At 46.8% G+C, this 20,929-nt stretch overlaps 1 protein-coding gene across 4 annotated transcripts in view; it reads left to right on the top strand.

The window, feature by feature from the left end:
* Positions 1–20,929, top strand: part of DGKG (diacylglycerol kinase gamma) — a 165,933-nt gene that overhangs the window by 129,971 nt on the left and 15,033 nt on the right. For 3 of the 4 annotated variants that reach the window (XM_082461454.1, XM_082461453.1, XM_082461452.1), the window contains 2 exons: positions 18,281–18,401; positions 20,672–20,732. In XM_082461454.1, the coding sequence (XP_082317580.1) occupies positions 18,281–18,401; positions 20,672–20,732 (182 nt within the window). Of the gene's footprint in view, positions 1–11,724; positions 17,455–18,280; positions 18,402–20,671; positions 20,733–20,929 lie in introns of those variants that run through there. The other variant, XM_082461455.1, reaches the window with a different exon arrangement.

Here is a 20,929-nt window from a genome sequence, read left to right as displayed (position 1 = left end):
GCTAAAGAGGCAACCCATTTTGAAAAGTGGAAAAGCATTGGCCTGGGAGTCAAGAGTCCTGGGTTCCAGTCCAGACCCTGCCTCTCACTAGTGTATGATGTTGGGCAAGTCCTTTCAACTTCTTGGGTTTCAGTTTTCATTATCTGTAAAATAGGCGAATCTGCCAATCATACAGGTTCCTGTAGAGCATAGGTTGCTTACAGCTTCACAGAATTAAGGCATGGCCAGGTTTTGGTCTAGTGGACTCCTTGAACAGAATTATATGGCAGGTTTCTTCCTTCTTTCAGCGTGTTTTGTCTCAGTTTATAGGCCAGTGGCTGAGAAGGTAGGGATCTTTCTCTGCAGGCTCTTTATTTGTTGGGATTCATTATTCCTTGGCAGTTTCACTGGGGTTGGAGGTGAGGGAGAGGTCAGAAGAGAATAGTGGGAGGGAGGGTGTTTATTATAGGAAGTGTTAAAGGAAATGACAACAGAAAATGTTACTGTCAAATCTCATCACAGATCAGTCTTTCTCCTTGGAAAAGCAAGCCAAGAAAGAAGGTCAATCAAAATTAGCATGGAATGAGTTCTATAAAACCATTGACTGATTAGAAAGCAAGAAGTGGTCCTGGGAAAAGCACCAAGCTTGCAGTTGAATGACCTGGGTTTAAATTTAGGCTTTATACTTTCTAGTCTTATAAACCTTGGAAAGTTACCCAACCTCTCTGAGTCTCATCTTCCTCATCTGTAAAATTGGCATAATAATACCTAGCTTGTCATGATGATGGATGTCAGAGTGCCTGGAACATAGTATAAGCTCAAACTTTAAAATAAATTTTCTCCTCACCTTTAACGCTATGTTATGTTGGGGCATACCAGCTGAATTCCTGATTTTGAAGTTCTTAGGTTTAGCATTGCCACCTATCTGCACTATCACTAAGAAAGAGCAGAGATCCTGCCAAACTCCAGCCCAGCCTTTGCCCTAGCACGTTCAACCTATACCATAAATTGTACCTACTGCCTCCTTTCCTAGACCTTTCAAATTCCAAGGATGGAGGCTGGATATTATTCATCTTTTCCCCAGTGCCTGACCCAGTGTAGTTAGTCCAAAAAAGGTTATTGGATAAATGAGAGGTGCCTGGGCAATGGTTCTTTTTAGTTTTTATAATACCAGTAAGAATAGTGACAGGTATTTATATTTCCTTTTGGCTGACAGATAGTTTTGCACATATTAACTTAACCTAACCCTAACCAGAAACCCATGAGCAAGGTTATACCCACTCCCCTCCATGTCCCTATTTCATAGTTGGGAAAAACAGAGGCCCAGAGAAGCAATAGGACTTATACAATTTATGTCCAGTGGTCGCATCAGAACCAAGTCCCTGATTCCTAGCCTAGCCCCAAGTGGCTAGTGTCCAACTAGAAAATTTATTTGAGGTCCTACTATGTGTTCTGCACAAGCCAGACACTCAGAAAACAGGAAGCATTTATGTTCCAGTCCAAGGAAAGGCTCCATATACACTTGGTTGAAATTCTGCTCCTCCTACAACACCTACCTCAAGGGCCATCTCCTTCCTAGAGCCTATGGTGGCACCTCTGGAAGTGAGTCTGGCCTCCGAATTCCTAGAGCATTTAATTTGGGCTTCTGTCTTGACAGTACACTGATTATGGGTTGCCTTGTCTCGTAGGCACGTGTATCCTCATCATATTTTTCTCCTGCCAGTACCTGGAAAATGGGGAGCGTGTGTTCTTCACCTCTGTGTCCCCTTCAAAGCCTAACATCCTACCTGGCTCAGGTTGTTCTACAGAAATGTTTGTCAGAGGGAGAGAGGAGTGGGGGGGGGGGGGGAAGGAATCTTGCCTTTGGCCTGTGAGCACAGTGGGCAGTAGATTCTGGAGCTGGACAGGAGCAGACCCTCAGCGAAAATTCTTAAAAAAAAAAATAGTCTTATAAAGAGTTCGATGCAAGTATTTGTGAGACTGAGAATTTAGTTTCATGGAACCATTAGAAACTTATTTGATAAGTAAGATGTGCTGGCTGTCTTCAAATAAGTAATTCAAATATAGCCTGGAGGACTTACAGCTGAGAGTCGGTGTAGAGTAAGGGACTGACCATTGAACTAGAAGCTAGAAGACCCAGACCTCCCCACCACCAGCCATGTGACATTAGTTGAATCATTGAATTTTTCCAAGCCTCCATTTCAACCCTTGCAAAATGGAAACAATTATAATCTCTCTCCATCAGCATAGTCACCTTGTTTTGAGAGTTAAATGAGATCATCCATGCAGAACACTTAGCAGAATGCCTGGAACGTGGTGAGCGCTTGATCAATAGTAATCAGAAAAATTGTTAAGTGATCAGTGGAAGGTGATGAGTATTTAGTATGTGAGAAAAGGGCCAGATTTAGAATTTCACTCTCTTTACTTCTGCTTCAGTAATTTGGTCTGGATTATCTTTAAATTACCTACGGTTCTAACAGCCCACAACTCTAGGGTTACTTGTTGGCACTTGTGCTTAAGTGTGTTTGGTTGTTGCTGCCAATGTGGAGGTGCCACCTGAGCGGCTGTCCGGCGAAGCCAGGTGAGGGTAAGGGTGCCGAGCCTTGACGCACCAAGGGCATGCATGGCACAAGCTAGATCAGTCCCCCCCCCCCGCCCCCCCACCCCACCCCCGAGGCTAGGGAGCGAAGCTCTGGAAGCTCTGCCATTGGTTCTCTCCAGCCCCACCTTGGATGTGAATGCGGAGACTTCCTACACATGTTCTCAGACTCTTCTCTGCGCTCGTGTATGCCCCCATCCAGCCTTCAGCCTTGAGCCAGCAGCAGCCTTGAGGCTGTGTCACCCAGAGCTGGCTACCTTACCCTCAGTGAGCTTTCTTAGTCAACCCCGCGTGAACTGAAACCAGGGTGTCCTAGACAAGATTCTAAGCAGAGAGGGCAAAATCTCCCCAGACTTCCCCTAGGTAATAATGTTTGCAATTCCTGGTAAACAAAAACAGGGAGATCTTTGGTAGGATATACATTTTGATTCAGTTTCCCAGCAGCAGTGACAGGCTTTCTGTCATTTATTCAACACACACCTTTAAAACACCGACCAAATGCCAGGCACCAGGGCACATTGATGAGCAAAACCAGATCTAGTGCCTGCAGCCATTAGGGAGTGCGGGAACCAAGCCTCAGTAAAACAATCCCACAGATAGGCATGTAATTAGCATCTGTGATAAGCGCTAAGAGGGAGAGTGGCATGGCTACTCAGCACCCCAGCAAGGCCAGCCAGCCACTGCGTGGCCCACAGGTAGGCTCGCTAGCCTGGAACTCAGACCAACCAGCAGGCACTCACACAGGCGCCCTCCTGGCAGAAGCACACAGTCATCAAATCTGCCACCCAGATGCCAGGGTCTTACCTGGGAAGAGGAAAACCCTCCCACTTCAAAGTCAGTTGACACCACTGCTTTGCGGGCACAGGGGGTTCAATCTGCCTGTGTGCCCGTGTGGATCTTCACTAATTGCATGGGTCGTACCCTGAATCCCAAAGCCAGATAAAGGGACGCCATCCAGCTGTCATAGATCCACCCTCCCGGGTGGTGAGCCAGAACTCAGATGAGACAATAGGATAATCATGAGTACATGAGTTCATTGCTTCTCAGGGCTCTCTCCTCACTTGTAGGAAACCATAACAGAAAGTGGCCGGTTGGGTTCAGGAGCTGTCCAGGGTTGTATGTTCCCAGTTTTCCCATTTGGTGGAGATCTGACCAGAAAGACAGTCGTAGTGAGCAATCGCCAGCCATGTACGGCTCATTCGGGTTGAAAAATAGAAATGTTCCTAAAAAGTGTGCATTTCACAGAGGTCTCTCTGGCCAAGGTCTCACCTAGGGACTGAGATGGAGCAAGGCTAGCGACCCCTAAAGAGCCTGGGGGGCACTTGGGGGGTGTGCAGTGGGACACCCCTCAGCGCTGGGAAGTAACCATGGCAACACACCAGTCATTCCTCTGCAACAGTGGCAGGCCTACAGAGAGACTCTGCTCTGCTTTTCACAGGAAATCACAGCTTTGTCACTCAGTCCCTCAAGCACCCACGTTGGAATCAACATGCCCCAAACCCAGATGAGGCATTCTCTTCTCCCTCTTTACACACCCTCCCCCTTCTCCTAAAGCCCATTGCCCATCCCCACGTTCCCTGCCTTGTTCATGGCATCACCTGTTGCCCAAGCTAGGGACCCAGAGTCACGCATTTCCCGTCACAGCGGCTCATGGAACTCTCCTGTAATTATTTACTCACATGGTGTCTCTCCCACCCAATGTGAGCTCCTTGGCTCCAGATATCATAGTTCCTTCTACATCCCTGTGCCTGGCACGGTCTCTGAGGCCTTGAAAGAGCTTATTAATATTGGTTGGCCAAAAGCATCCAGGGTCAGGGGCACCTGGAGCAGTAAGATAGGGAATCGTGTTTGATGGGATGAAATTTGTGTGTGTGTTGCTCGTGAGCAATGTTCCAGAGCTGCTGTGCCAGCATCAGCCTGTACAGGAGGCCAGAAGGTCTGCCTTCCATCCTCACTGGTCCCTTCTCCAAGCCCCTATGTGTTCCCAGCTGCCTCTACATCACGCAGTCCCTCCGTACCTGTCAGGGTTGCCTGCTGGACTCTGCGGGTTAGGCTAGGTGTGTTTTTGCAGCTTCCAAATCAAGGCCACACAACCTGATTCTCAGATGCCTGTTTCTGTAGAAACTGTGGTGTTTTCTATGTAGTATTGAAATCCCAGAATCACTGGTCTCTTAGAAATTTAGAGAGCCTTTTGTCCTCTAGATAAGGAGAGGGAGAACCAGCAAGGTGAAGTGGCTGGCCCTTGGCCAAACCCGGACTGAAATGCAGGTCTTTTAGTTCACACAGGCCAGCCCTCTGTCCACTAGAGCAGAGGTTGGCGAGCTTTTCCTGTAAAGGACCACATAGTAACTCTTAAAATAGTTAGGCTTTGTGGGCCATGCAGTCTCGGCTACAACTGCTTACCTGCAACCACTCAGCGTGAAAGCGGCCATAGACCACACGCAAGCGAATGGCATGGCTGGGTCCTAGTCCCCCTTTATTTACACAAACAAGCAGCAGGCTGGGTTTGGCCCTCGAGCCGTGGTTTGCCCATCCCTGCACTAGAACCTCACGTGGTCCACAGCCAGCAGCAAGGGCATCACCTGAGAGTGTCAGAATGTAGGCCAAACCTCCTGAAGCCCAATCTGCCTGTCAGCAAGATCCCCTGGTGATGAATGCTTACTCAAGTTTGAAAAGCACTGCACCGGTGGGCCTAGCTGCTCCCCCTGAGGATGCCAAGAAGATACGTTATAGATTAGAAAAATGAGGCCTAGGGAGATTAATTGACCCATCCAAGGTCACACGAACTGGAGGACCTGGGACTAGAGCCCAAGTCCTAGTATTTCAAACATGGAATTCTTTCTATACACACCAGACCACCCACCCCAGCCTCCCCATTTCTGCCTGTCCCTGACCCAACCTGCATTTACTAGAAGTTCAAGTGAAGCGATCCTTCATTCTTCCCCAGCTGACTTGTGAATCAGGAGGACTCTGCCTCCAGCTGGGTACCCCCCCACCCCCCGCCAAGACTGGGAGGGGTGGGCGAGGCAGAATAGGGCCTCCGGAGGCTGTTCCACGTCTGCAGAGGGAAACTTGCTCATACAGGTTCAAGCTGGAGGTAAAATCCAACTGAATTCCTGCCTTAGGAGGTTTGTTGCTCAAAATAGAACCAAAGAACCAAGGAAACTTTCATTTTTCACATGCAGAAGAAACTTCTAGACTGGCTGTCTGGCAGGCCTAGACATCTTAGATTTTTCCCTCTTCTGCTTGCCCCATCTTGACCCACCACCAACTCCTGTTCCCCTGTAGCAGCTTTAACATCTGGCACCTCCTAAGACCCAGCCCACAGCAAAACTCCATACTGGCCACACGCTCTGCACAGCCTGTGCTTCTTGATCTGTTTTTAAGTCGTGCAAAAGTGCTTCATCTTCTTAATTAATCAAAAAATATGTATTGGGCTGTTGTTTACTGAGCACTTATTTATGAGCCAAGCTGTTGCCTATTTAATTATTTAATCTATTTTATGGCTGAGGCTAATGGGGTTAAGTGACTGGCCGAAGAATACAGATGATACCCAGTAGAGCTGACTCAAAGCTGCCTTCAAGTACCGAGAGCTCCAGGTGCTATAGAGGGTGCAAGCACCATTGTGACATGGTTCCAACCTCCAGCAGATCCCAGTCTAATATAAGAAATATATGTAGAACGATCATGTTACCACTGGCATGATAAGCAAGCGCCACGGAGTGGCAGAAACAGAGTACGGTTAGAGCGTGGGGAGTGAGAAAAGGAGGGGCTTTCCTTAGGGACTCAATCCCCAGCTGCCCAGCACTTTGCCAGGCACCTGGGAGGTGATCAATAAATATTTGATGTATGACTGACTGACTGAATGAATGAATGAACAAACAAGATAGAATGTGTGTGTGCCAGTACTTGAAGCCGGAAAGGATTTGAAAGGACAGAATGAGAGAAGAGGCACATGGACTAGAGATTAGCACACAGAAATAGCAAAGGGGAAGACTGGAAGCGTAGAGACCCTTGAGTAATGTGCCATGGAGTTTGTATATGATCCTTTGAATAATGGGAAGAGATGAAGGGTTTTAAGCCAAGAGCAATAGGATGAGAGAGCAGCACGCAGTTTGGATTCAAGGAAAAGGAAAGGAACTGGCAGCAAGGAGGCCAGTTAGGAGGCTGGTGCAGAACACAGGCTTACAACTCTGAGGCCTTGAATAGGAGTCAGTGGCACAAGAGGAAAAATGGACAAAAGCCAACAGGAAGTGGGGGACAGACAAAGGGGACACTACCGTGTGGATGATGCCCGCCTCCCCGCAAACCACCCAACAGGGTCCCCGCTTCTTCTGCCCACAGGCTCAGCCCTCTCCTGTCTGCCTCCACCCCGAAGCCCTCCCCATTACCAGTGGCTGCTGTTGGCAGAATGGATGCCTTAAGCAGGGCCCTGTGTCTTTTCCACCTCCAGCCTGCAGCCAGCACCCATCTCTTCCCATTTTCCGGACAATTCGTCCAACACTCGTTAAGCACCTACTTGAATTTAGCACCATAGGCTAGAAATATTTTGCATTCATCATCTCGTTTCAGTCCCCTACAACACCCCTGAGAGACACTTCATAATTAGAAAAATGAAGCCCAGGGAGGTTAATTGACCTGTCCAAGGCCACACTAATTGGTGGATCTGGGACTAGAGCCAAGTCCAAGTATACCAAACCTGGTATTCTTTCCATTCACACCACAATACCCTCCCCCACCTCCCCATTTCTGGTTGATCTTGACTCAACAACCAGAAAGTCACAACTATCCTTTAGCTTTGCCTTTCTGCGTACGTGCGTCCCTCTGAGCTGTGATTCATTTGGTGGGTGTTGCTCTCTTTAATGTACCTTATGTGTGTCATGCCTGAGGCTCAGGCTTGAGTTGAACTGGAAGATCTCACAGCTAATTGATTGATTCTATTACATACACTGTATGTGGAATTGAAGCTTCTTGAGCTCAGTGGGCAAAGTAATGCCAGATAATAAACCAACTAGTATTTCACCTTCAGGCCAAGAGAGTCGGCATTCCATTTAACAAGAAGTCTCCCCTGCGAGGAGCTGAGGATAGGCTCACCCCACTCCACGCCCCCTTCCCTGCACGGAGAGGCCCCACCATGCCAAGATGTTTGGTCTCTGCTTTGAGTCCTTTATCCAGAGCTTATTTTGGGGGTCAGACCGGCCTTGGTTTGAACTCCAGCTTTACCATATGCCAGTTTTGTGACATTAGGCAAGTTCCTCGACCTCTCTGAGCCTCAAGATTTTTTTTTTTTTATGTTGGGATAATAGTGTCTATCCAACGAAGTTGCCACAAAGATTAAAAACGATAAAGCTGACAAAGCTCTAGGCCTGGCCTGGAGTCTGTGTCCAGTAATAGTCATTCTCTTCATGTCCTCATTGGGACCACCAGGGCAAGATTCCTGTAGCTCCACTGCCTCCGAAGCCTTATGGGATATTCTCACTCTTGCTCTTTCTTAGAGGCATAATGATGATGTCAGACCCTCCCTTCAGAGCCATTTCAGGAGACCATTGCTTCCGGGGAAATTCCCCACCACACAACTCCACCAGCATGCTGCCCCTCCCCTTCTGAAGCACCTGGCCCTTAGGCATGGAAGGGATTAGGAGCCCCCCTCTCCCAGTGTACCAAGCCTTCATCAGAGCCCTGCCAAACCCTGGAAGAGAAAGCCACACAGAATAGAGGCCCCACCACACAAGCAGGCTTTCAGGAACCAGCCACAATGGCCATTGTGAGTGCAAACTCACTCTTCCTCTTGCCTCAGTGTAGGGCTGCACAGAACGTTCTGTCTTCTGCACAGTGTGAGAAGCAGCAAGGCCTGCTGCCAACCTACTCTTGACCCAGCCGGGCAGGAAACCCAGCCTCCACCTTTGTTGGAAGAGCTCAAACCAAACTCAAGGATAGAATGCCCTCACCCCTGATCAAGGAAACATAGGCCCAGCAGAGGAAAGTGACTGGCCCAAGGTCATACAACTAGACAGCTAGAGCAGAGGCAGAAATCCCGGCCCCTGCCTGCTGGGCCAACACATTTCCTCTCCCTTCCACCCTGCAGCCCCTCTCCTCCTCAGAAAGCAGTGGCTCTGGGCTGCTTTTCCTTCCCGTTTCCATCTGGATCATCCAGAGTCCAAGACCACTCAATACCCTCTGGCCACTTTTATGCCCTGATGGGGCTTTACAGACCCCTGGGAGTGGAAGATACCTGCAAACCAGTGTGACGAGGACACAAAGGAAACACCCGTCAGGAGGGGTGCCCAGCTGGACCAGGGGTGTCAAAGCCATGCCTGTAAGGTCTCCAGATCCTCCTCTGCGTCCTCATTGCTCAGCCCAGGAACAAGGGAAAGCCACCAGGCCCGTTGTGGGATTGTACCTCTCTCTCTCTCTCTCTCTCTCTCTCTCTCTCTCTCTCTCTCTCTCTCTCTCTCTCTCACACACACACACACACACACACACACACACACACACACACACACAGGAACACAAAGGCGGGGAAAGGAAAGGAACTAAAGAACTCATTTCCAAGTAAAAGCTCCCTGTTTAAAGGAAAAAAGTTGAAATAGGGAGGCTTCTCTTGCCAGGAGGGACAGTCACCCTAAAATCTCAAGGTCACGGTATCTCTGCTCCTCTTTTCCTCAGTGCCCTTCTCCTCTTTCTTTTCCTACCCTCCCCCCCCATCTTCTCCTCTCCCTCCTCTTCCTCCTCCTGGACTATCTTCTCTGGATTACATTGATTACCATCTGCAGAAGGCCACGCACTTACTATGTAGCAAAGACAATTTCCTGAGGACCACCCTTTCTCAAGAAACATAAAATCACAATGACAACCACTGTTTCTTGAGGGCCTTCTGTGTGCTCTCTGTGCAGGCTCTGGATGGCATCACTTCTAAACCTCATCAGCAACCCTGCCAGTGAGGTTACTAGACCTACATTTTCCTGATAAAAGACAGACTCGGAGAGGCTAAGCGACTTCTCCCACAGTAACAGAAGTAGTGAGCGCCGAACAGTAGGCACTCCGACCTAAGTCTGTCCAAAGCCCGTGCTCTGTGCTTCACAGCTTGGCTCACAGTAGAACGTTCTTTACGCTGGGTTTACAGAACGCCAGGAAGTGAGCCCCCTGCCTGCTCCGTTTACCGGCAAGGAGCCCTCTGACTTTATGCTGTGTCTGAGTTAGGATCTCTAGGGAAAGCACTGGTCATAGATTACCCTTCAGATAAGCTATGATTGGGATACCTGGTGCCTGGTGCTTTGAAAGGCCAGGTGGGAACATGGCAGGTAAGTTACAGCCTTCCTTCCTTACTCACCTTTTTGTGCCCAAGGAAGCCCCAAAGCCCCCTCCATCTCCATCTCCCCACCCCCAGCCTGTTTTCAGGCCGCCATGCTTCTAAGCTGGCTTTGAAGCTCTCTAGCTGGGAGCAGCCTTTCATCTGCACAGACCAGACCCAGTGGGAAGCTTAGGTGGGCTGATCAGTGCCCGGCTTTGTTGGGCTCTGGGTTCCTGAGCCGCCAAGGGCACGTGGCCTATCTCCATGGAAATCTGGAGGCAGGAGAGGAGCCCAAGGTGACGCTTGCCACAGGCTTGGCAGGCCGAGTCTGCCAGCTACCACTCACCCGTCCAGAACCTGGGGGCCGAACCTGGCGTGCTGCAGGGCAGAGCGGGGTTGCATCCTTGCTTTCTGAGGCGAGTAAGAAGGTCCCACAGCCCCTCCCCGTGCATGCCAGCTTCTCAGTAGCCCAGTGATAAGGGACGTTCCTAATTGCTGTTTACTGAGCACCTTCACATTCTTTATTTCTTTTGTCCTCAAAATAACCCATGATGTAGGTTTTATTATTGTCCCTCTTATGGGCAGGGACGTTGTGGGGGGGGGAATTTTGTTCATATGTTGAAGCCCTCATCCCCAGTACCCCGGAATGTGGTTGTATTCGGAGACAGAGACTGTAAAGAGGTGATTAAGTTTAAATGAGGCAGTTAGGGTGGGCCCTACTCCCAGCTGATTGGCATCCTTACAGGAAGAGGACATTTGGGCACAGAGAGAGGCACTGGAGATGTGCATGCACAGAGGAAGGGCTGTGTGAAGGGGCAGCCAGGGGTGGCCATCTGCAAACCCAGGAGAAGGGCTTCAGAAGAAGCCAACCCTGCAAGGTGGAAGACGTACCTTGACCTTGGCCTTCCAGCCTCCAGAACTGTGAAGGAATAGATTTGTGTTGGTTAAGCCACCCAGCCTGCAGGATTTGTTCTGGCAGCCCTAGCAAACTAACAGACTCAGAGAAAACAAATGCCCTGCCCTGTATGGACACAGCCATTGAGCTGTTAGCCCCAAACTCGAGAACTTGTACAGAGTTTCTGAGCTTTTTCCTTTATCCCTGTGACGCCATATTTGTCTGTCAGAGGCCACGTATGAAGTAGTGACAAATTTTTGCATTTTGAATTAATCAGACACATACCCCTGTCAGTCAAAGCTTCAGAGCAGCATTAGCTGACTGGTGTTACCTGCTGAACTGATAGGATTCTAGCCCAAAGTAAGCACAGACACCTAACACCTCAGTCCACCTGTGCTGCTGTAACCCAGGTAAAGGGGCAGAGCCCACAGGTTTTATTATGTCACACAGCTGCTCTAGGGTATGGGGCGGCCTTCCTCACCACTGGAATGGGATGGTTCAGAAACTTGCTGGGTGCCATCACATAGTCAGGGTTTCAGCACCTCCACTGAGGGTTGCTTGATTCCGGGGGTAGCCCATTGCAGCCCTCAGACCTGAACCCTGGAGTGCTGATAGAAGGGGAAGCAGGGTGGGAGTGAGATTGAGGGTAGCAAAGCACCCAGCTAGGCTAAGGATCTCCCACGCTTCTCCAGGGCACCACAAGCGAGGAGCCCAAATCATGACACCCACGTCATATCCCTTACATCTTAAAGGACTGAATGTTCATTAATGTGAACCAGCAGCCAAGATGAGTATGAACATAAAAATTATGCATTAAAGAAGAGAGGTGAAAACCAGACTGGGTCATCATTATCTGTTATATGCAGATTAAATGAGTTAATTCGTGGAAAACCTGTTACCCAGTTTAATCTGGGCAAGTTGTTATCATTATTATTAATCATTATATTTTTCCTCTTTCAGGCTAAACCTGTCAAGGTCTTTGGCACTAAAGCATGTATCTTATTCAATTTATTCAACAAACATTTATTGGGAGCCTTCTATATGCCAAGGGCTGGGCTAGTTGCTAAGGATTCAAAGATAAACAAAACAAGAACACATCCCTGCCTTCAACTCTCAGTGGGGTTGGGAGAGTGATGCATCCAGAAACAGTTGTCGTTGGGTGAGATCCACTGAGCAGAGGACCAGGAAAAAGCACACTGCCTGGAGTGTCCCGGGAGGGTAAACAGGAGTTCTCCAGGCAGAGGGATACCTGTGCTGGGAACAGGGCCAGATAGCGAATGACCTTGCATGCCTCACTAAGAACTGAGATGTTGTCCTTGGGCTTCCAGAGGGTTTAAACAGGGAAGATGTGCCCCTTAAATAGGAGAGCTCTGCCAGCCTTTACCTATTGGCACTGAGCTCCACCCCCTCCTCCAGGCTGTGGGAAGGTCTAAAGAAATAAAAGCAAAATGGGGCTGAGATCAAAGAAGTGGGAAAAGGAACAGAGTCAGGGAAGAGTTTAAAGGAAGAAAAACAGCTGGAGCAGGATGCCCACTTCATCTGAAGCCCACCTGGATTTACGGCCTTTGTGTGGAGGTGTGAAACCATGAGGAACACTGAAGATTGTTAAAGATGTTTTAACCTGACTTATGGTCTGGACTCTTGTACACAGCTCTAAGAAGGTAGACAGACAGATAGACTGTTGGGAGTTGCCAGGGTGAATGTGGCAGAAAAGGAAAGCGAACCTAATATGTTTTTGGAGCCCACTCTGTGCCAGGCACTTTCACATACACCTCTGCCATTTAATCTCATAACCACACTTTGAGGTCAGTATTATTATTCCTAACGTCTCCTTTTCAAGTGAAGAAGCTCTGGATCAAAGCAGTCAGGAAGTAACTTGTTTATATTCTTCTTCACTCCAACTCCTGCGTATGTTTTGGCCAGTTTTATTGCCTAAGGCTCAAGTTCTCCAACTTGATTCTGAGTGTGCCTCAGAATCTTCCAGAGGGCTTGTTAGAACACAGACTGCCAGGCCCAACCCCCTGTGTTTCTGATTCAGTCGATCTGGGTGAGGCCTGAGGATGTCCGTTTCTAACAAGTTTCCAGGTGATGCTGATACCACGCTCTGAGAACCGCTGGCCTATGGGGATGATCTACCCATCAACCTAGCCCAGCGGTTCCCAAACTGTCTGCATTTTGGAATCACCTGGGGAATCTTTAAATCAGCTAGGTGAATACTGATGCCTAGCTCCCAGGCCCATGCATTCTTGTTTTTTTTTTCTTTAATTGAAGTGTTGTTGATTTACAGTGTTTCAGGTGTACAGCAAAGTGATTCTGTTATATATAATATATACATATATATATTCTTTTTCAAATTCTTTTCCATTATAGGTTATTACAAGATATTGAATACAGTTCCCTGTGCTCTACAGTAGGAGGCCCACACATTCTGATTTAACTGGTATGGGGGCAACCTGGGTATTATTATTTTTACGCCCCGCCCCAGGTAATTCTAACATGCAGCAAAGTGGAGGAACTGCTGACCTAGCTGCACTTCTCCTTGACTCTGATCCCTATCACCACCCTCTCCTTCAGCTGCCCACCACTGGGGCCACAGGTAGAACTTGTCATCCTAGCGCCACTCACAGCACACCCTCCCAAACCTTTCTCCCACCGTCTCAGAACACCTGCTCCTGGAACTCATCAAGTCTCTCACTTGGCTTCTCCCTTTTCGCCTAGTCCATCATCTCCTTCCCTGTTCAACCTAGATCCTGTGGTACAGTAATTACTGCACCCACCTCTTGCCCACAGCAACACATCAACCACCCTGTTCTTTCTTTGACCATATATGTCTACCTGGGAATGTTTGAGGAGGAATATCTAAATCACACTGCAGGCATGGAAGTCCAGGGAGGCTTCTTGAAGTTGACGGTGCTTGAGCTGGGTTTTGATGAACAGGTAAAAGTGGAAGAGGGCATTTCAAGCAGGGGTACGGCATGGGTAGAGGCATAAAAGAGAGAAACAGTAGGGTTTATTGGGGAGCTAAGTGTTGTTGTATATGTCTGGAGCAGGAACTTAGCCCTACGATGTCAGGAAATCACAGTACAGAGGCAGCCTCTTGTCAGATGGGGGTGGGTCTTGGGCATCATCAAGCCAGGGAACTTAACATCTTTACAAGTATGAACAGCAGTTGATAGGTTTTTTAAATAACTTTTAAATTATAACAGTGATATACACTTATAGGACATGCAAAACACTTAGAAAAGCATAAAGTAGAAAATAATAATCACTTTTAATCTAATTACACAGAACTCACAACTCTTAAGATTTTAGGGGAATTTGTTCTTTTCTTCCATGCATGTTCTTATATAGTTGAGAACATGCTGTGGAAGTAAGTTTATATCCTGCCTTCACACTTAATGTTATAACATATACATATTTAGTGTTTTTGAAATCTGTAAACATTTTAATAGCAGTGTAAAATTCTATAGTTTGATACCATATAATTTAACTATTCTCATATAGGTAGAAATGGAGGAGGGGAAGTTTCACTGTAATAAATGACGCCACAAAATTCATATTTGTATGAACTTAGATTTTTTCAATGGTTTCCTGTGATCAGTATCAAGAAAGAAATGAATCAACAGTGTGAAAGTTTTAGACATTTATTACCAAACTTCTAAAAACTTTTCTGCCAGTTTACACTCTTATCGTAGGTACGAAAGCGTGCACGTTTCACCTTCCCTTCCCAGTGCTTGGTGTCATGGTTGGTGCCACTGAAGGGTTTTTGCTGTGGAGGTGACATGAGCAGATGTGCATTTATAAAATCCCATACTGGAGGCTGAATCAAGTGCACCAGATTGGAACTGCTATCGCTGTCCTTGCTGTTCCGCCTTTGCTTCCACATTCTCCTGTTCCCATGTTCCCATTCTTCCTCTTTTTTCTTTCTTGGAGGAAGTGTTTGCTGCACACAGAGCACTGCACAAGACTTTGTTATCAGGAGCAGTGCTGAAAGACCTAGCTCTGTGGTTGCAACAAGTTGGTGCCCAGCCCAGAGACCTTCTTTTTATAGTTCTATGAAAAAAAAAAAAAAAATCTCTAGATAGTAATTCTCATTAGGGAGAGATAATTTTTATATTTTCCAATGACATTGCCAAGTGAGTTTATTGATAAATTAATTTCCTTGTGCATCCAGTGACTATCCAGTCCTACACACGACCATCCTGTCCCTGGAATGTCCTTCCTCTTTCTCCTTCTTAACCCAGCAAATTACCTTGGCATTCATCCTTCAAGACCTTCCTTAAATGTCTGTGACACTTCCTTCCATACCTTGCCCAGTCATAATCGGTTACTCAGGCCTCCTCGTTCCTATAGTTCACTGACAACATTTTCTACACCTAACGCTTTTCCTTCCTCTTGGCCAAGAGTCCTTCAAGAGTTGAACATTTTGCATTCCCAGTTATTAACACAGTGTCTGGCACTTGGTTGCCATCAGTAACTGTTGAATGATTGAGTGAGTGAATTAATGAGTTCCTGTTTTGCTAAGGTACATGGACATTCCATCTTAAATACAAATGAACTGAAGAATGTAGAGACAATATGGAGATGATATGAATTACCAAACCACACTCTGAGCCATTGGTACCTAAGGTAAAGCAGACACGTGGTCTATCAGATGTCCTGATCCTGGATTCTAAGTTCTGAACATTAAATGTTCTGTGTGCCTGGACATCAACTTGTGCTCTGTTCTGTTTCATTTTAACTCCAGATTTAGTTTCTGCATAAGTATCTGTGTGCTAGAGGAAGTACAGGGAATTGAGTGATGCCAGAATTTCCCAAAATGTGTTCCAAAGAAAACTACCAGGGATACCTATAAAACTGTTTCTAGGTATCACACAAAAGAAGAGTCTCATGGTCCAATAAGTTTGGGAAACAAAGTTGAATATATTTCTTTACTACAGAACTTCCTGGTAGGCATTTTAGGAAGTTGAAAGATCAGTTAGGCAATGGTAGAGAAATAGAAGAGCCAGCAAATCTTCCTTCAGTAGTAAACAGGAGTCATTCTAGCCTCTTCATGCCGGGGAAGATTCAGAGTACAGATTCAAAGGCCGAATGGTGAAACATAGAAGATCCTAGCCCCTCCCCCTGCACTTATCTCCCGAGTCCCACATTTGTGTAAACCCCTGCCCCTACCCACCCCCCATACTGATGAGATCAGCCTGCATTATGTCTCTTCTAGAGCCAGGAAGCAAGGTAATGTGTGGGAAGTAATAGCTGCAAGGTAATGTGTGGGAAGTGATAACAACTTTTCGAGTTAAAGCCATTCAACAGGAAAATTTGTTAAAAGACCAAGACATTGTAAAAGCTGAAACACTTGAGTCTATTAAGTCCCCTGCTTCTTAGAACATTTTGTTACCAGGGAATGTTTCAAGGAGGGAAAACACTGAACTATCACAGCACTGTCAGATACCAAAGCCTGGTACAGAGAGCAACATTTTACAAGACCTCTGTCTCTCTGCCAACAGAGAAACTTCTACAAAGTTCTACCTCTCTTTCCTCCTCCTTTCTCCTACCCCAGTATGACTCCCCCACTCTCCTCACCCCTAAACACACCCTACACGTCTTTCCTCCCTCCCTTTCCCTCCCCTCCCTCCTCCCCCTCCTCCTCATTTTTCTCCTTCTCCTCCTCCTTCTTCTTTTCTCTCTCATTCACAACCCATATTGATTTCACAGACACTGTAAAATGACACATTAAGCTAAAACTATCCAATGGTTATTCAACACACTTTAGTAAGAAGGGAACTAATTAAGTGACTAGAGGTTTAGACATTTGTTGTTTACTGGATCTAAGCTCCTTAAGAGAGCCTGGAGCGTTCTCCTAAACAAACTTTGCCCATTCATGGCTTCTTGTTCCAAATCCAAATGAGATGGAGGGTTTAAGGAGACAGTATCTTTTCACAGTTGTGAAAAAAGGAGTACCAGAGAAGGAGAATGAGAGTGTCAGCGGGTGTAGAGGGGAAAACCATGGGTGTAGAGAGACTAATGCAGTTTTTGTATCTGTTGGCAGCTGATGTCCATTAGTGATCATTAGGTTAGACTTCAGCGAAGTTTACACATTTGTGGTCAGCCCAATAGTTTGTTTAACTGTCTTCATTAGAAGTATATCCGTCAAGAGGGAGGAGATGTGGGAATATATGTTTATGTACAGCTGATTCACTTTGTTATACAGCAGAAACTAACACACCATTGTAAAGCCATTATACTCCAATAAAGATGTTAAAAAAGAAAAAAGAAGTATATCCGTCAAGAGACTGTTTTTTAGATAACAGTCTTCTAAACAAAAAAGTAAAGACACAATGCTTGGTGTCGGTTTATCTATCTCTTGTAAAAATAAAATACAGTGTGTGTGTGTGGAAAAAAAAAAAAAAAAGTAAAGGCAAACCCAAATATCTCCTTGCCAATCTTAATACACACTATCACACTGTATCAGGAGGCACCTTAGAAGACAGAAGCCATCTGTCAAATAAGCAGAAACATTAACATAGAACAATTTTCTAGTTCGTGAATATTAATAGGGTGTTAGTGATTAGCCACAACCTATGAGAGAATTTCCCCTGCCTTAGTAGGCAAAGAAGGAATGGAAGCTTTTAAAGAATCTGCCTTTTTATTTGCTTCTGTTTTAAATAAATAAAAGTTGTGTTGTAAAAATGAGTCTTTGGGCCCACGATCAAACCTTAATCCTGCCATTGCTTTCCCCGGAAATTGGACAGGCACAATCCAAGCCCCAGGAACTCTGAAAAAAAGGACCTCTTCTAGGTGCTGAATCAGAAGCAACTGCCCCTGTGGGAAGCCATCGATCCTGTGTGACTCTGAGCCTGAGACTCGTATTTTCTATCCCTCTTTTTGTGCTGTGGACCCAGAATAATCTGGTGTAGGTGAAATATTCTTTTCCTTGGCTCAGATTAGGCACCTGGTGTCCTGAAAGAGGTCACTGACTTCCCCAAGGATGTCCAAGGAGGTTGGCTCACCACTGGCTTACCACAGGCCAAATTTGAAGTTAATTAAGCATCAGTCATCGTCAGTAGGGCCAAGATGTTATTCAGACATTCAGGGAAGAGAAACCTGATCCAGCTCTGGATAATGACCTTCATCAGCATTCCTTCCTATCCTAATCCCAAACCAGTGTGTCTTTAGCTGCACTGGGGGATTGTGGTTCAGAAATAGCTGGTTCATCCTTTATGTTACTCTCCATTTGAAGAGGCTTCTGGATATGTCAGCCTATTCATTGGATGCATGTTAACCTTCTGGATCAAAATCTTTTTTTTACTAGAACCGGGTTTCTGTTTATGAAAAGGTACATTTATTGACTTCTGGGGAAATTCCCTATTCAGAATGAGGATGAAAATGCTGTTTGGTAGGAGATGAAGGGATATTGAGAGTTCTGGGTTGGCCATCTAGGGACCAGACCTTCTGGCCCAAACCAGACTGGGAAACAGAGAGATGTGTATGCACTGCTTTTGCTTGTCTCACTCTACAGACCTCAGTGACCAGCTTCTTGAAGTGGTGGGGCTAGAGGGAGCCATGGAAATGGGGCAGATCTACACTGGCCTGAAGAGTGCAGGCAGGAGGCTGGCCCAGTGCTCCTCTGTCTCCATCAGGTATGCTTCCTCACCACCCAGCAGCCCCCCAGTCTCCCCACCTCCCTGAATATTCTTACAGATAACAACTAGGAAGCCATCTTTAGATTTCAGTGCAGAGAGAGTGGGGTGGGGCAGAAGCTTGATAACATTTATAAAGAATGTCTTTGGAGACCACTTCCCCAACCAGGTATAATGCAACCATCCAGGACATCAACTAAAGGGTCCCACCACAACCAGTTTGCTGTTCTCTTAGAATGAATTGGTGAGATTCTCTAAATAGGATTGTCATATTATGAGGTCCAGAGAACCAGAGATCCAACTCCTCGCCTTCTTTATCTTTACAAGTTGAACTGTTCAATGCATGCCAGAGGGCACACTTTGACAAAAACCAGGCTCTGTGCTCCACTCTGCTCTTTCTTGGATAGTGGCCTTAGAAATACTTTTATTAGAGTTAGCAATCGCGTATACCTTTGTAGCGCTAAACCATCAACCTCAGCAAACCCGTCCTAACTGACTGAGAGGATGACAGTTCTCTGGAGTACGGATCACACAGACCAGCCACTGCAGGTTCCTGAATAGATGGGGTCTAATGGAGGGGACCTTCTGATTTGGGTTGCTTCTGTTTAATAAATGCAACTCGTCACAGATTTTTCCCCACCTGATTATTTCAGGAGTCCTTATTCCTTTCCATTTCCCATTTAATTTCTATAGATCAGATCTATTCGTGTGTCTTGGGGATCTCCTGGAGGGGACCACCACATGCGGGTTTCCCGAAGTTATTTAAACACAGAACACTTTTATCCCTTAACCTCTTGGGTGAATGTCCTCAGAGCACATTCAGAGAAACGCTGTTCTCGGTGCCACCCTGCATCCTTCAGAAAGGTCCTCAGAGCTGGTTCCCTGATCTATCCCACTAACCCCCTTTCTTCATTCCCTCTCTGTGTCTCCTCTGTCTTTTCAATTATTCCCCAAATCTTTGCTTCTCTTCTTCGTTGGGCTGTTGTTGTGCTGGGGCCCCTGTTTTCCAGGTTAACCTCTGTAGTTCCTTCTCTGTCCTTTCCCCATGACTCTAACACTGAGTAGGTCCAGTCCCTTAGCACATCTAAGCCATAACATATGTAGACCAGAGAATCTGGTCTCTGAAGAATTTTTTAAAAACATGTATAAGAGATAGGATATTTTCTGTTTCTGGATAGAAATAGAGGAGGTGAGTCAGAAGCCCTAGCCTCCTGGGCATTCCCCAGATACTCTCCGCACTCCCCAAAACCCAAATGCCACTGTCTCCTCTTATTTGTTTTATTATTAGGTTTATTGGTTCTTGTTATTAAATATCCTCGGAGTCAGTAGGAGAATCATCTACATCAAAACACAGCCTGAAAAAAAAAAAAAAAAAAAAAAGAAACGCAGCCTGCCTCCCTCATTTTATAATTTCAGAAACAGGACAGATGCCAAACCCAGGTGAGGGCTTTCTGGCCAGTGGGTGGCAACTGTTCCCTGCTCGCCCAGACCAGAGGCCTCCGAAAGGACCTGCCTTTTCTCCCTCATCTCTCTCCTTTAATAATCCATATGCCAAAGAAGCCTTGACCCAAGCAAGAAAGCAACGCTTTCTCCTCTCTCCTCTGCCTACCCATGGGGATCACATTCCCAATGACCCCCTTTCCCAGCTAAGCCAGGTCCACAGTCCATGCAACCGCAGCATCTACTGTTGTTCAGGAGATAAAAGAGGGGATGCTTTAGGACTGGGGGCAAGGCAAGACACACTCAGACCTGAGCTGTACCTCGTTTAAGTGGGAGACGTTACCTCACTGACATGATGCAACTGCTCACTCAACATTGAAACCAGACCTTTCCCCATTTCATAACCTTTTCCATTTCACAGTGGCGTTTTGGCACCATGGACAGGCCCTCTGGCTGATCATTTGACTAAGGGTCCACTCAGCTGTGGTGCTGCCATACTTGTTGGCCGCTGTTTCCCAGACTCCTGTGCACTTCACTGCTCACCCAGGGCCACGTTTCTCAAAGTAGGGTCTGGGGGTCAAAGCAACAGAATCATCCATAGTGCTTATTAAAACACAGACCCCTGGGCCTGGCCCACACCTGTCAAGTCGGGACCCCTGACGTGGGCTCAGAAATCTGTTTTCAGCAAGCCCCACCCCACCCCAGGAGAGTCTTCAGAACCACTCCTAGGTGGGCAGGTCTGGTCTTCCCACTTCTATTTCCCTGGTGGGGGCAACCCTCATCCTCAGACTCCAAGAAGCTCACTGTGCTCTCTGTTCTCGGGGCTCCAGGACGAACAAGCTGCTGCCAATGCAAGTGGACGGAGAGCCCTGGATGCAGCCACCTTGCACGGTAAGTTTTGCCAACCTTTGAGATGAGGGTGAGAAGCTTTATTTTGGGCCCCTTTGGGGCACTGACTTAATATGAAACTCTGAATCTCAGAGTTACAGGAGCTTTGGGAGATCATCTAGTGCAGCTTCTCTTCCACTTTATTCATCCATCCATTCATTTAACTGCCAAGCTTTTATTGAATATGTGCTATGTGCCAG

This window comes from Balaenoptera physalus (assembly GCF_965194825.1).
Source record: "Balaenoptera physalus genome assembly, chromosome: 4".
NCBI classification, from domain to species: domain Eukaryota; kingdom Metazoa; phylum Chordata; class Mammalia; order Artiodactyla; family Balaenopteridae; genus Balaenoptera; species Balaenoptera physalus.
This window is presented reverse-complemented; position numbering and strand designations above follow the sequence as displayed.